The 13,850-nt window shown below is 40.7% G+C and overlaps 1 protein-coding gene across 1 annotated transcript in view; it reads left to right on the forward strand.

Annotated features, from left to right (window-relative positions):
• SRPX (sushi repeat containing protein X-linked) overlaps nt 1–13,415 on the forward strand; it is a 101,592-nt gene extending 88,177 nt beyond the window's left edge. The window contains exon 10 of the mRNA XM_081809001.1: nt 8,668–13,415. Within this exon, the coding sequence (XP_081665127.1) occupies nt 8,668–8,851 (184 nt within the window). The 3' untranslated portion in view covers nt 8,852–13,415. The remainder of the gene's footprint in view (nt 1–8,667) is intronic.
• The last annotated feature ends 435 nt before the right edge of the window (nt 13,416–13,850 follow it).

Below are 13,850 nucleotides of genomic sequence, written 5' to 3' on the forward strand. Positions count from 1 at the left end.
AGCTTATTTTATGAGGCCAGAATTTCCCTGATACCAAAACCAGATGAAGACACTACAAGACACTAGAAGAAAAGCCCAATATCCCTAATGAACATAGTTGCAAAAATCCTCAACAAAACACTAGCAAGCTGAATTCAACAGTACAATAAATGGATCATTCACCATGATCAAGTGGGATTTCTTTCAGGGATGCAAGGACAGTTCAACATCTGTTCAACATGATACACCACATTTACAAAATGAAGGATAAAAAGAATATACTCATCAATAGATGCAGAAAAACAATTTGCAAAACTCAATATTGCTTATGATGAAAACTCTCAACAAAGTATAGAGGAAACAAACCTCAACATAACACAGGCTATATATGCCAAGCCCACATCTAACATCATACTTGATGTCAAAAAACTGAAGGTTTTCCAATAAGGTCAGGAACAAGACAAGGATGCCCACTCTCACCACTATTATTTAACCAGGAAATCAAAGAAGAAATAAAAAACTACATGGAAACAAATGAAAACACAATGGTCAAAAACCTTTGGGATGCAGTAAACGCAGTTCTAAATGGGAAGTTCATAGCAATACAGGCCTACCTCAAGAAGCATGAAAAATCTCAACCTAATGGTACACCTAAAGGAGCTAGAAAAAGAACAAAGATTAGATCAGAATAAATGATATAGAAACTAAAAGACCAATAGAACAGGTAAGTGAAACCAGGAGCTGGTTCTTTGAAAAAATTAATAAAATTGATGAACTTCTAGCCTGACTTATCAAGAAAAAAAGAGAAAGGACTCAAATAAATCACAAATGAGAGGAGAGAAATAACAACCAACACCACAGAAATACAGTTATAAGAGAATATTATGAACAACTATATGCCAACAAATTGGACAACCTAGAAGACACAGATAAATGCTGAGAAACCTATCACCTACCAAAGCTGAAACAAGAAGAAATAGAAAACTTGAACAGACTACCAGCAAAGAAATTGAGCCTGTAATCAAAAAACTCCCAACAAACAAAACTCAAGGGCCAGTTATCTTCAAAGGAAAATTCTACCAAACATTTAATGAAGTGTTAATACCTATTCTCAAAATATTCTAAAAAATGGAAAACTTCCAAATTCATTCTATGAGGCCAGCATTACCTGATACCAAAACCAGATAGACACCACAAAAAAGAAGTATGTGCCAATTTCTCTGATGAACATAGATACAAAAGTCCTCAACAAAATACAAGCAAACTGAATCCAACAATACATTAAAAAATCATTCACTGCAATCAAGTGGGACTTATTCCTGGGTTGCAAGGATGGTTCAATATTCACAAATCACTCAATGTGATACATCACATCAATAAGAGAAAGGATCAGAACCATACGATCATTTCAATTGATGCAGAAAAAAAAACCCTTAACAAAGGTTTAGAGGGAAACTACCTCAACATAATAAAGGCCATATGTAAAAAAAAAAAAAACACAGAGAACATCATCCTTAATGGGGAAAAACAGAGCTTTTTCTCCCTAAGGTCAGGAACAAGACAAGATGTCCAGTCTCACCACTTTTATTCAACAGAGTACTGGCAGTTCTAGCCACAGCAATCAGCCAACAAAAAGAATGCATCCAAATTGGAAAGGAAGAATTAAAATTTTTAATATTTGCAGATGACATGATATTCTATGTAGAAAACCTGAAAGACTCCACCAAAAAACTGGTAGAACTGATAAATGAATTCAGTAAAGTCACAGGATACAAAATCAATGTATAGAAACCTATTGTATTTTTACTGCTTCATTATTGGTGTATAGAATTAAGAAAAACTTATTTAAAATTGCACCAAAAATAAGATACCTGGGAATAAACCTAACCAAAGAGGTGAGAGACCTGTACTCTGTAAAACTATAAAACACTGATGAAAGAAATTGAAGACAATGCAAAGAAATGGAAAGACATTCCATGCTCATGGATTGGAAGAACAAATACTGTTAAAATGTCTATACTACCCAAAGAAATCTACACATTTAATGCAATCCCTATCAAAATACCACCAGCATTTTTCACAGAGCTAGAACAGATAATCCTGAAATTTGTATGGAACCACAAAAGACCCCAAATAGCCAAAGCAACCTTGGAAAAGAAAAGCAAAGCTGGAGGCATCACAATTCCAGACTTTACTACAGCTTTGTAATATATCTTAATCAAAACAGTATGGTATTGGCACGAAAATAGACACATAGGGCAATGGAACAGAATAGAAAACCCCAAAAAGAACCCACAAATATATGGTCAATTAATTGTTGACAAAGCAGGAACGAATATCCAATGGAAAAAAAACAGTCTTTTCAACAAATGGTGTTGGGAAAACTGGACAGAAACCTGTAAAAGGATGAAACTAAACCACTTTCTTACACCATACACAAAAATTCAAAATGGATCAAAGACCTAAATGTGAGACATGAAACCATAACAATCCTAGAGAACACAGACCATAACCTCTTTGACGTCGGCCATAGCAACTTCCTTGTACATATGTTTCCTGAGGCAAGGGAAACAAAAATAAACTATTGGGACTTCATCAAGATAAAAAGCTTCTGCACAGTGAAGGAAACCATCAGCAAAACTAAAAGGCAGCCTACTGAATGGGAGAAGGTATTTGCAAATGACATATCTGATAAAGAGTTAGTATCCAAAATATCAAAAGAGCTTATGCAACTCAACACTCAAAAAAACAATTTTAAAATGTACACTTCTCCCTACCCAGAGAAGACCTACAGGTGGCCAATAGACACATGAAAAGATGTTCAACACTACTCATCATCAGAGAAATGCAAATCAAAACCACAGTGAGATATCACCTCACACCCGTCAGAATCGCTAAAGTCAACACAAACAACAGGTATTGAGGATGTGGAGAAAGGGGAACCTTTGTGCACTGTTGGGGGAGAATGCAAACTGGTACAACCACTGTGGAAAACACTATGGAGGTTCCTCAAAAAGTTAAAAATAGAACTCCCCTCTGATCCAGCAATTGCCCTACTAGGTATTTGCCCAAAGACTATGTTTTATGTTTTTGATGTCACAACTACATCTTTTTATCTTGTGTATCCCTTAACTTATTGTAGTTATAGTTATTTTTACTACTTAATGTATTTTCACCTTTTATACTAACTTTGTGATAAATCCACTACCTTTACTATGTATTTACCTTTACCAATGAGATGTATACTTTCATATATTTTCTTGTTTCTAATTAGTGCCCATTCTTTTCCGCATAAAGAAGTCCCTTTACCCTTTCTTGTAAGGGTGGTTTAGTGGTGGTGAACTCCTTTAGCTTGTCTGCAAAACTATGTCTCCTTCAATTCTGAATAATTTTGTTGAATAGAATATTCTTGGTTGGAAGCTGTTTTCTTTGAACACTTTGAATGTATCCTGCCACTCCCTTTGGCCTGCAAAGTTTCTGTTGAAAATACATGCTGATAGTCTAATGGAACCATATTATATGCAAATGTTAGTCTGTTTTCTGTTGTTCCATATGTCCTTTAAGCTATTTTCATTGTTTACCCATTCAGAGCAGCAAAAATTTAAAATTCTTCTGCCCTGTCTTTGAGCTCACTGATTATTTCTTCTGCGTCATTTAGTTTGTTGAATTCCTCTTACATATTTTTAAATTCGGTTATTGAATTCTTTGGGTCTGTGACTTCTGTTTGGTACTTATCTTTTTCCGAGTTCAGTGAGCATTTTTATGATCATTACTTTGAACTCTTCATCAGGTAGATTACTTTTCTCCATTTTATTAAGGTTTGTTTTCCAAGGTTTGATCTTGCTATGTTGTTTGGAGCATATTCTTCTGTTGCATTAGATGAAACAGCCACTTCTCCCAATGTTGAAATGGTGGTCTTATATAGGAGATGATCTTTATTGGTCATCTGTGCCCTAGCTTTTGGTTCTCTCAAACCTTTCTGATTCTCTAAGCAGACTATTTTATTTTCAGTAGCTTCCAATATTTGAGAGTGTGCCAGTATGTATCCATGTACCAACGGTGAGAATCTTAGCACTTAGATTCAGGCTCATTGGAAGCCAGACCCCCAACCAGCAGCTGTTAAGGATGCAAATATACATATAGTGCTGTGGGACTGTAAATGTTAGCTCCACTGGTCATCTGAGCTGTGTGATCAGGAGGTGTCCCCTGGGTGGCAGTCACAAAAATTGGGACCTCAGACAAGTGAATAAGCGCTTTTCTAGGACCTATAGGTTCCTAGATGTGTGCTAAAGCTGAAGCCTGCCCCTCAGGATGAAGCTCCAGGATAAGGAAATAGGAATTTTTCACAGAAAGATGGGATCTGTTTTAATCTGTCTGTGCAGTGCCCCAGAGGTGATAGCCTACCAAGAACTGTCTTCTTGATTGTTACAGTCTGGTGGCACCCAGGAATGTTAAGTCTTTTTGGCCACTAGAGCCAAGTGATCAAGGGGTATCCTCTGTGTGGCATCCACAAAAACCATGGCACCAGATGTAAAAAGCTATGTGAGGTCCCCTCCCATAGCTGCTAGTACTCTGGAGAGCAGCAGACGGAGAGTACAGAGATAGCATCTCCCCTCCAAGGTCTCTGAAAGGTTTACAGTCAGTCCCTAGATGTATATTTAATGAAAAGCCCACCCCACGTGCTGTAGCTATGATGATAAGCTAATAGACCTCTTTCACAGAAAGACTGAACTCCTGGGTCTGAACTAACTGCTGTCTCTTGAAGGTGGTAGCTGTTTAAGAACTTTTTCCTGTTGGTTACCATCTTGTAGGACCTATAGGTGTAAGCAACACTGGCCCAAGAGCCAGATGATATAGAAGTGTCTTGGCAGCAGCATCAGCGAGTATCAGGGAGCCAGAAAAGGTGTACACTCCTTGCTGGAAAATACTAGTGAGCTGTAGGGAGGCAGATGGAGAGTGTGAAGATGGGGCCCACCAGCTTGAGTGAAGCAAAGGGAGAGTGCAAAGGATGGTACTCACTGAAAAAGGGATAAAGAGAGACAGAGAGGGAGGGGGACAGAGCAAAGAAGAGAGGGACACACACAGGGAGAGACCAAGACACAAATAACTGTAAGGAGATGGTTAGAAAGAGGAAAAGGATAGAGGGAGGTGGGGGTAAAGAGGGGACAGGAGCAAAGGAGAGAGAGACACACACAAATGGGGGGGTAGAGTGATATGGGGGAGAAGAATGAGAGAGACAGAGTGGGGGAGATGGACACAGAGAAAGAGACATGGACCGAGATGGAGTGAGAGGGATGTAGAGAGGGGTAAGGGAAAAAAGAGGAGAGAGAGGAAGAGAGGGGGAAGCTGAGACAGAAAGACCGAGACCTACATGGGGAGAGATAAAGAGGTAGAAAGACACACCAACATAGAGAGACACATACAGAGAAACAGGGCTTGAGAAAGAGAAGGATAAAAGGGAGAGAAGGGGGATGGAGCATAGAAGACACACACAGACAAAGCAAGAGATGGACACACAGAGAGAAGGAGAGGGAAAGGGAGAGAGAAATGGGGAACAAGTGTGCAAAGGACAGATGGAGAGAAGACAAGTGTGACAGAGAGGGAGTGCATGCAAGAGCTGGGGAAGAGAGAGATGGACAGAGCTGGAGGGAAAGTGAGCACGATGGACAGACTGGAAGCAAGAGAGCTTGAGTGTGCACGATGGAGAGCAAGGAATGGATGGAGAGAGACCGTGCCCACCAGCTTTAGAAGGCAGGATAGCACAAAGATGGCACCTGCTGGCTGGAGTATAACGAAGTAGCCCAAAGGCCAAAACTAAGAAAAGAGAGATGGCTTCCACTAGCCTTAGCAAGACAGAGGTGGAGTGTGAAAATGGCACCCACGAACCTCCGTCCCTGGAGACTCTCCCTCAGGCCCCTGCCCCCCAATCAGGAGCCTCTCTCACCTGATGTCTGGGTGTTTTTCAAATGGCTGCTCCTGGGTTGCACTTTGGGGTGAGTTTGCATGTTGGGCCCTGTCAGCACCATTTCTCAGTTTACCACAGACCTGCGCATCTCATGTGCTTGAGCCCTATTAGTTTTCAAAGCTAGCCATTTGGGGAGAGCTCCCTCGTGCAGATCTCAAGACAGGGTTCCCCAAGAGGGGTGGAAATACTCTTATCCTCGGGGAAAAGCTCCAGGTTTTCAGCTCCCTCTTGATTGGTATTACTGTGCTGGGCATGTGGATTTTTTGCTGAGACTGTAGTTCAGCTTTTCATACCTGCTTGGATGTGGCTTTGTTCTCATTTCCTGAAATGTAGTAGTCACTCTGCCTGGTCTCAGGTGTTTTTTCAGAAGAAATTGTTCCATATGTAGTTGTAAATTTCTTGTGTCCATGGGAGGAGGGGAGTTCAGGATATTCTTCCTTTGCCATCTTGAAACAGAACATCCCGTATTATTTTCTGAGTCTGCAGAGTTTTCTAGAAGATTCTCCAGGAAGAGCTCATTCCAGTCTGATGACAGGCATTTATGTAACTCTAATACACTGCTGGCACCACCACCCCAACCTGTGGGGTGTCCCATCATCCATCCCCAAGATTTCTGTGTTCTCTTGGCCGTGGTGGGATATACTCCAGTGACTGGTGATAGCCTGCTGGCCTGAACACTCATTTCTTCCCATGGTCGTTTCTCCTCTTTATATTCTGTCAGTCAAGGCACAAGGCTCACATGAGGAATGTGTGTGGAGCAGATGGTGACACCATGGGAGATTTCCATCCTAGCGTCAGAAGCACTATAACATCAAATGCTCCAGTCCCTCATTGGCTGCCCCACAGGCAACCCACAGGCTCCAACCACCACAACATTGCTTGGCCCTTTTCTCCTTCCAGACCGGCTTTCTTTTCTGCGCTTGTTTTCTGGGACCCTTCTGCCCTAGGACATCCCCCTCTCCCCCAGAAAAACCTAAATACTCCTCTCTTTAAAGATGCAGCACAGTTTATCTCCATTTTGCCCCACTTCATGGTCTACAAACATTCCATTAATGCATTTCTCAGTCAGCTACTCCTGAGCTTCCCTCTTACGTCTCAGGAGACCTGGTAGAGATATTTTAATGTTGTCTTTCTTTTCCTTCTAGTCATTATCGGTGGATTAGCAATTTAACCTCCCACTGAGATAAAATATAAATTATTCCCATCTTACCCGAAACTCTCTTAAAAGGCAGGAGCAAGTGTAGTCAGTTTGGATTTTGAGTAATGAATATTTTTCCCTTGATCCTTTTGTGGGAGGAAAAATATTTCATTTTAAATACAGATGGCAGTGTGTATTCTGCCTTACACATAACCTCTGGATAAGTAAAGTCAAAAGTAAAATCGAGACTGAGTGGCACTGATATGAGGAATTCTTAATCTCAGGAAACAAACTGAGGCTTGTTGGAGTGGTGGGTGGGAGGGACGGGGTGGCTGGGTGATAGACACCGGGGAGGGTATGTGCTATGGTGAGCGCTGTGAAGTGTGTAAGACTGTTGAATCACAGACCTGTACCTCTGAAACAAATCATACGTTATATGTTAAAAAGAAAAAAAGCAAGAAGGGAAAAATGAAGGGGGGGGGAATCGGAGGAGGAGACGAACCATGAGAGACACTGGACTCTGAGAAACAAACTGAGGGTTCTAGAGGGGAGGCGGGTAGGGGGATGGGTTAGCCTGGTGATGGGTATTAAAGAGGGCATGTATTGAATGGAGCACTGGGTGTTATACGTAAACAATGAATCATGGAACACTACATCAAAAAAAGACTGGGCTTATTTTTCAATGGGCTCAGCTGATCAGCTTGGTTGTTTTCTCTGGCTTATTTCATCTAAACATGTTTCTGTTCATATAAAAATCATTATTTTACACAATATAAATTCTAGCATGATAGAGTAGAAAAAATCAGACTTTTTGGGAGGGAATTATTTGAGGCAGAAATTAAAATTAACCAAGTTAATATACCTAGAGTGTAGACCAAGCTTAATCTCCTCTAACTGTGCAGTCCTGAGCTGGCTACTGAATAAGCCAGAATGGGCCAGAACTACAATGTTTGGAGACTTACCTTCAGTCAGCTTCACCTAGTCCAGGGTTTTTCAGCCTCAGTACTATTGGCATTTGGGGCTAGCTAATTCTTTGCTGGGGGAGGCTTCCGTCTCCCTAGAGGCTAGACGTTCCCCTTCACTGTGCCAACAAAAAAATGTGTCCAGACATAGCCGGATATTCCCTAGAGGGCAAAATCACCCCTATTAACCATGGCCCTAGTTCTAGTATGTACATGGTTGTGCAGACCTAGTCTGTAAATTTGGGTTGACTCCAATTTAATGCAAAAAATCTATTAGTATTTTCGTACATACCTTGTAGTAACTATTGGCACATAGTGCACTGAGGCAGGCCCGGTGTCTTCCTGACGGTTGTGAAGCGGTACTACTTAACCTTTCACGTGTATACCATTCATTTGGGGATCTTGTTAGTAACTCAGATTGTAATTCAGCAGTTTCAGGGTGGAGCATGGGATTCTCCAGTGACGCTGTTAGTCCAAGCACCATACTGTGAGTAGCAAGGGTCTTCAGATGAGTAAGTCGGCGGTAGTAAGCCTTTCTCTGCATAATATCACTATAGTGCTCTGGTTGGTCCAACAGAACCCTTGGGAGTCAGGTTTGACAGTCTTCTCTTTGTCTGCCCTAGGTTGTTGCTGCGAATCCCACTCTATTCCTTCAGTATGGTGCTAGTGGATAAGCATGGCATGGACAAGGAGCGCTATGTCTCCCTGGTGATGCCTGTGGCCCTCTTCAACCTGATCGATACTTTCCCCTTGAGAAAAGAGGAGATGGTCCTGCAAGCTCAAATGGGCCAGACCTGTAACACCTGATGCGATGGTTCCTCTCTTGGCAGTTCCTCCTCTCGTTCTACATAGTGCTATGCACGCGGAAAGGCCATAAAAATATCCTTGATGTACAGATTTTTATTTGTAATTTTTAAAGTCTATTATGCTTTTTGTACTTTGAAGTGTACCCCCCAAAATGGTGAATAGGATATGTACTCTTTCTCTTTATTCCATCACGGCTGGTTAATTTTATAGAGAAATTAGAAACCACAACCATACACATGCTTTCAGTGTGTTATTCAGTGTAACACATAACTTACTTCTATTTTGTTTTTTATATAAAACTTAATAAAATATTTTGGAGCAAATTTATTAAAACTCATTTTATGTTTTAAGCACAAGCCATACTTAGTGGCTTTAGGAATGGAAAAATGTAATTTCTTTCATCAGGAGGAGCTCAGCTGAGCTGGGAGAGCTGTGCTTTCAGGTGGTGGAGTAACTGATTACAGCAACAAGCCAAAAATTAAAGAGGTAAGCCTTCAATCACTGACTGTGAGAGCATAAACAAGTACCAATTCTCCCCTTTTGTTTTTCCCCCAAAGACAGAGGGCTCATCACCCTGTTGCTGGAAGTCCATGTTCTGGGACCCTCCCCTGGAAGATAGTCCTACCAGGCCACACCCAAAGCCACAAGTACTAAACACATACTTACCCCCACTCTGCCACCACCTTTTTATTCCCAACAGCTTTTTAATGTGTGCACTCAAAACCTTAGCAGCAAGTCAGTTCGCATAGGAGAAACCAAGAACTTCTGCTATAGCACTACTTTCTGGCAAAAAAAGAAAGCTCCCTAACTACTAACCAGTTGAACTATTAGAATCAACGTAAACAGACATTCGGAAGATGGAGAAGGATCCTGAGCTCACCTTATCCCATGGGCACATCAAGGCATCAACTACACGTATATAGCTAACTCTGACAATTACCTGAAGACTGGAAGAACCGATCTTCTATAGCTAGTCATGGAGAGAAGGCCATGTCAAAAAGGGTAAGAGGAGTGGAGATGGGGTTGAGAACCAAACCCCTGGCACAACTAACGGCAAAGAAGAGGGGCATCACAAACATGGAAAAGCAAGACAATCAGACCCCACACCAGGTACCCCTGGCAGTGGGAACACAATTCCCCATAATGTCTGGCTGTGGAAACTATTGGGGCTTAATTCTGGAAGAGCCCAAGGGTGATAGGAAACTGAGTTCCTGCCCCTAAAGAGCCAGCATATAAATAACGGCCCAAGACACAGCACAGAAGCAGTTTGATAAGCACCTGGGGTATACATGAAGGAGATTTATCAACTAATCTCAGAACATCTGTCAGAGGAGCCGAGATCTGCAGGAGATTCCTCTGGAACAGAAGGACTGGTGGGCGCCATTTTTCTTGCTCTTCCCCAGCCGAGACAGCCAGATGCTTCTGGGAGCTACTTCTAACACTGTCCATCTCTCGTTAGCATGGCATGCTTCCAACCTGGCCATCTTGTGTGCAACCACCCGATTCAATCTGCCTGCTCCCGAAGTGACTCCTGCCCTGCCTCACTTGGCAGGTGGCCCTGGCCAGGACTGGCACCCCCCCCCCCCAGGGGATTGCTGCTCCCACACCAGCACACTCACAGCTCCAGCAGCCAGACCTTTCAGCTCTCTGTTCATGGAGCACACCCTGGCCTTTGGTGCACCTGCAGCTATATCATAAAGTCTACCTGCACGCAGCTAGGCTGACTGCTGTCCTTGCCCACGAAGGTGCCTGTGGTGAGGGCAGCCAGACCTCTCAACAGCACAGGGGGCAACCCTGCCCAATGCATTCAGAGCAGGCAAAGCAGCTTACTGCAGACAGCTGGGCTGGAGGCAATCAGGGCTCAGCCACAAGAGGGTGCAAACATGACATGGGACATCCCTAGAGTGCCTGAATCTGGTGACCAGGTGGGATTGCGTTATAGGGCACCCCAGGACCCTTTACACAATGCCACTACTTTGAAGAGCAGGAGACAGGGCTGACCTTCCAAATTCACAGAGACACAGAGTTGGAGAAAATGTGGAGACAGAGGAATGTGTCCCAAATGAAAGAACAAAACAAAATCACAGTAAAAGAACTAAATAAAACAGAGATAATATGCCTGATAATAAATTCTAAATAATGGTCATAAAGATACTCATTGGACTGGAGAAAAGAGGATGTGCTAACTAAGAACTTTAACAAAGAGATATAAAATTAAAAAAGAACCAGTCAGGGGCGCCTGGGTGGCTCAGTCGTTGGGCGTCTGCCTTTGGCTCAGGTCATGATCCCGGGGTCCTGGGATTGAGCCCCGCATCGGGCTCCCTGCTTGGCGGGAAGCCTGCTTCTCCTTCTCCCACTCCTCCTGCTTGTGTTCCCTCTCTCGCTGTGTCTCTCTCTGTCAAATAAATAAATAAAATCTTCAAAAAAAATAAGAACCAGTCAGAGCTGAAGAATCCAATAAGTGAAATGAAAAATACACTAGAGGGAATCAATAACAGATGAAAGACTGTAAAAAAAAATGGGTCAACAATCTGATATCAACAAAATGATAATAGATAACAACCAAGCTGAAAAGGAAAAACAATAAAAAAAGTTAGACTAGGTTAAGGGGACTCTGTGACATCATCAAATGTCCTAACATTCGCATTACAGGGGTCACAAAAGAGAAAGAGAGAGAGGAGTCAGAACATTCATTTGAAGAAATAATAGCTGAAAACTTCCCTAATCTGGGGAAGGAAACAGACATCAGGTCCAGGAAGCATAGAGAGTCCCTAGGAAGATGAACTCAAGTTGGTATTTTAATAATAATTAAAATGGCAAAAGTAATGATAAAGATTTAAAAGCAGCAAGAGAAGACAGTTATATACAAAAGAAATCCCATAAGCCTGTCAGGTAGTTTTTCAACAAAAACTTTGCAGGCCAGAAAGGAATGGCATGATATCTTCAAAGTCATGAAAAAACCTACAGCCAAAAACACTCTAGCCAGCAAAGCTATCATTTAGAACAGGAGAGATAAAGAGTTTCCCAGACAAGCAAAATTAAAATCAACACTAAACCAGCCTTACAAGAAATGTAAGGAGAATTCTTTAAGTGGAAAGAAAAGGCCATACCTAGAAGTATGAAAAGTATAAAAGGAAAAAAAAATTCACAGGTAAAAGCAATCAGATGGAAAAGGCAGATTAATCACTTATAAACAGCCAGTGTGGAGGTTAAAACACAAAGTAGTAAAATCAATTATATCTACAAAAATTAGTCAAGGGGTATACAAAATACAAAGGTATAAAATATGATATATACATAAAACATGGAGAGGGAAGTATTTTTAGAATGTGTTCAAACTTAAGTGACCATCAATTTAATATAGAGTACTATACACATAGGATGTTATATGGGAACCCAATGGTAACCACAAATCAAAAACCTATAGTAAATACACAAAAGAACTAAATCCAAGCATAAACTAAAGAAAGCCATCAAATCACAAGGGAAGAGATCAAAAGAAGAAAGGAACAGAAAAGAACTACAAAAACAACCATAGAAAATTTTCAAAAATGGCAATAAGCACATACTTATCAATAATTACTTAAAATGTAGATGGACTTAATGCTCCAGTCAAAAGATACAGGGTGACAATAAACCAGACTCATCTATATGCTGCCTACAAGAGAGTTACATCAGGCCTAAAGACACATACAGACTGAAAGTGAAGGGATGGAAAAAGATATGCAAATGGAAGCAAAAAAAAAAAAAAAAAGCTGCGGTAACAATGCTTATATCACACAGAAAAGACTTTAAAACAGACTGTAGCAAGAAACAAAGAAGGGCATTACATATGATAAAGGGATCAATCAAAAGGATACCAATTGTAAATATGCACCAAACACAGGAGCACCTAAATACATAAAGCAAATATTAATAGACATAAAGGGAGAAAGTGAAAGTAATACAATAATAGTAGGGGACTTTTACACCCCGTTTACACCAATGGATAGATTATCCAGGCAGAAAATCAACAAGCAAACTGTCCTTGAATGGCACGTTAGACCAGATGGACCTAACAGCTACATATAGAACATTCTATCTACAAAGAGTGGAATACACATTATTTTCAAGGGCACATGGAACATTCTCCAGGATAAATTACATGCTGGGCCACAAAACAAGTCTAAACAGATTTAAGAATACTGAAATCATCTAAAGCACCTTTTCTGACCACAATGATATGAAACTAGAAATCAATTACAATTTAAAAAACTAGAAAAAGCACAATCACATGGAGGCCAAAAAATAACATACAACTAAACAACTGATGTTATGACAAATAAAAGAGAAAATAAAAAAAAAATACATGAAAACAAAAACAAAAACATTAGTCCAAAATCTTTAGGACACAGAAAAAGCACTTCTAAGAGGAATGTTTATACTGATACAGGCCTAGGTCAAGAAACAATATTAAAAAAAAATAACCTTATACACTTGAACTAGAAAAAGAACACACAAAGCTCAAAGCTAGTAGAAGGAAGGAAATAATAAAGATTAGAGGAGAAATGAATAAAACTGACACACACACACACAAAAAAGAATAGAAAAGATCAATGAAACCAAGAGCTGGTTCTTTAAAAAGATAAGCAAAATTGATAAATTTATAGCCAAACTCATCAAGAAGAGAGGACTCAAATAAAATGAGAAATGGAGGAGAAATAACACCACTACAGAAATATAAAGAATTATAAGAGAATATTATAAAAACTTACATGCTAACAAATTGGACAACCTAGAAGAAATCGTTAAATTTCTAGAAACACAATCTTCCAGAATGTGAACCAAGAAGAAACAGAGGAGTGAGGAGTTAAGATGGTGGAGGAGTAGGGGGACCCTAAATTGGTCTCATCCCTTGAATACAACTAGATAGTTATCAAATCATTCTGAACACCTGAGAAATCAATCAGAGATATGAGAAAACAAATGCTGCAAGTCTGCAAGTAGAAAAGTGACCACC

The sequence above is a fragment of the Leptonychotes weddellii genome, chromosome X (genome assembly GCF_054177405.1).
Source record: "Leptonychotes weddellii isolate Sample4059 chromosome X, ASM5417740v2, whole genome shotgun sequence".
NCBI lineage: Eukaryota > Metazoa > Chordata > Mammalia > Carnivora > Phocidae > Leptonychotes > Leptonychotes weddellii.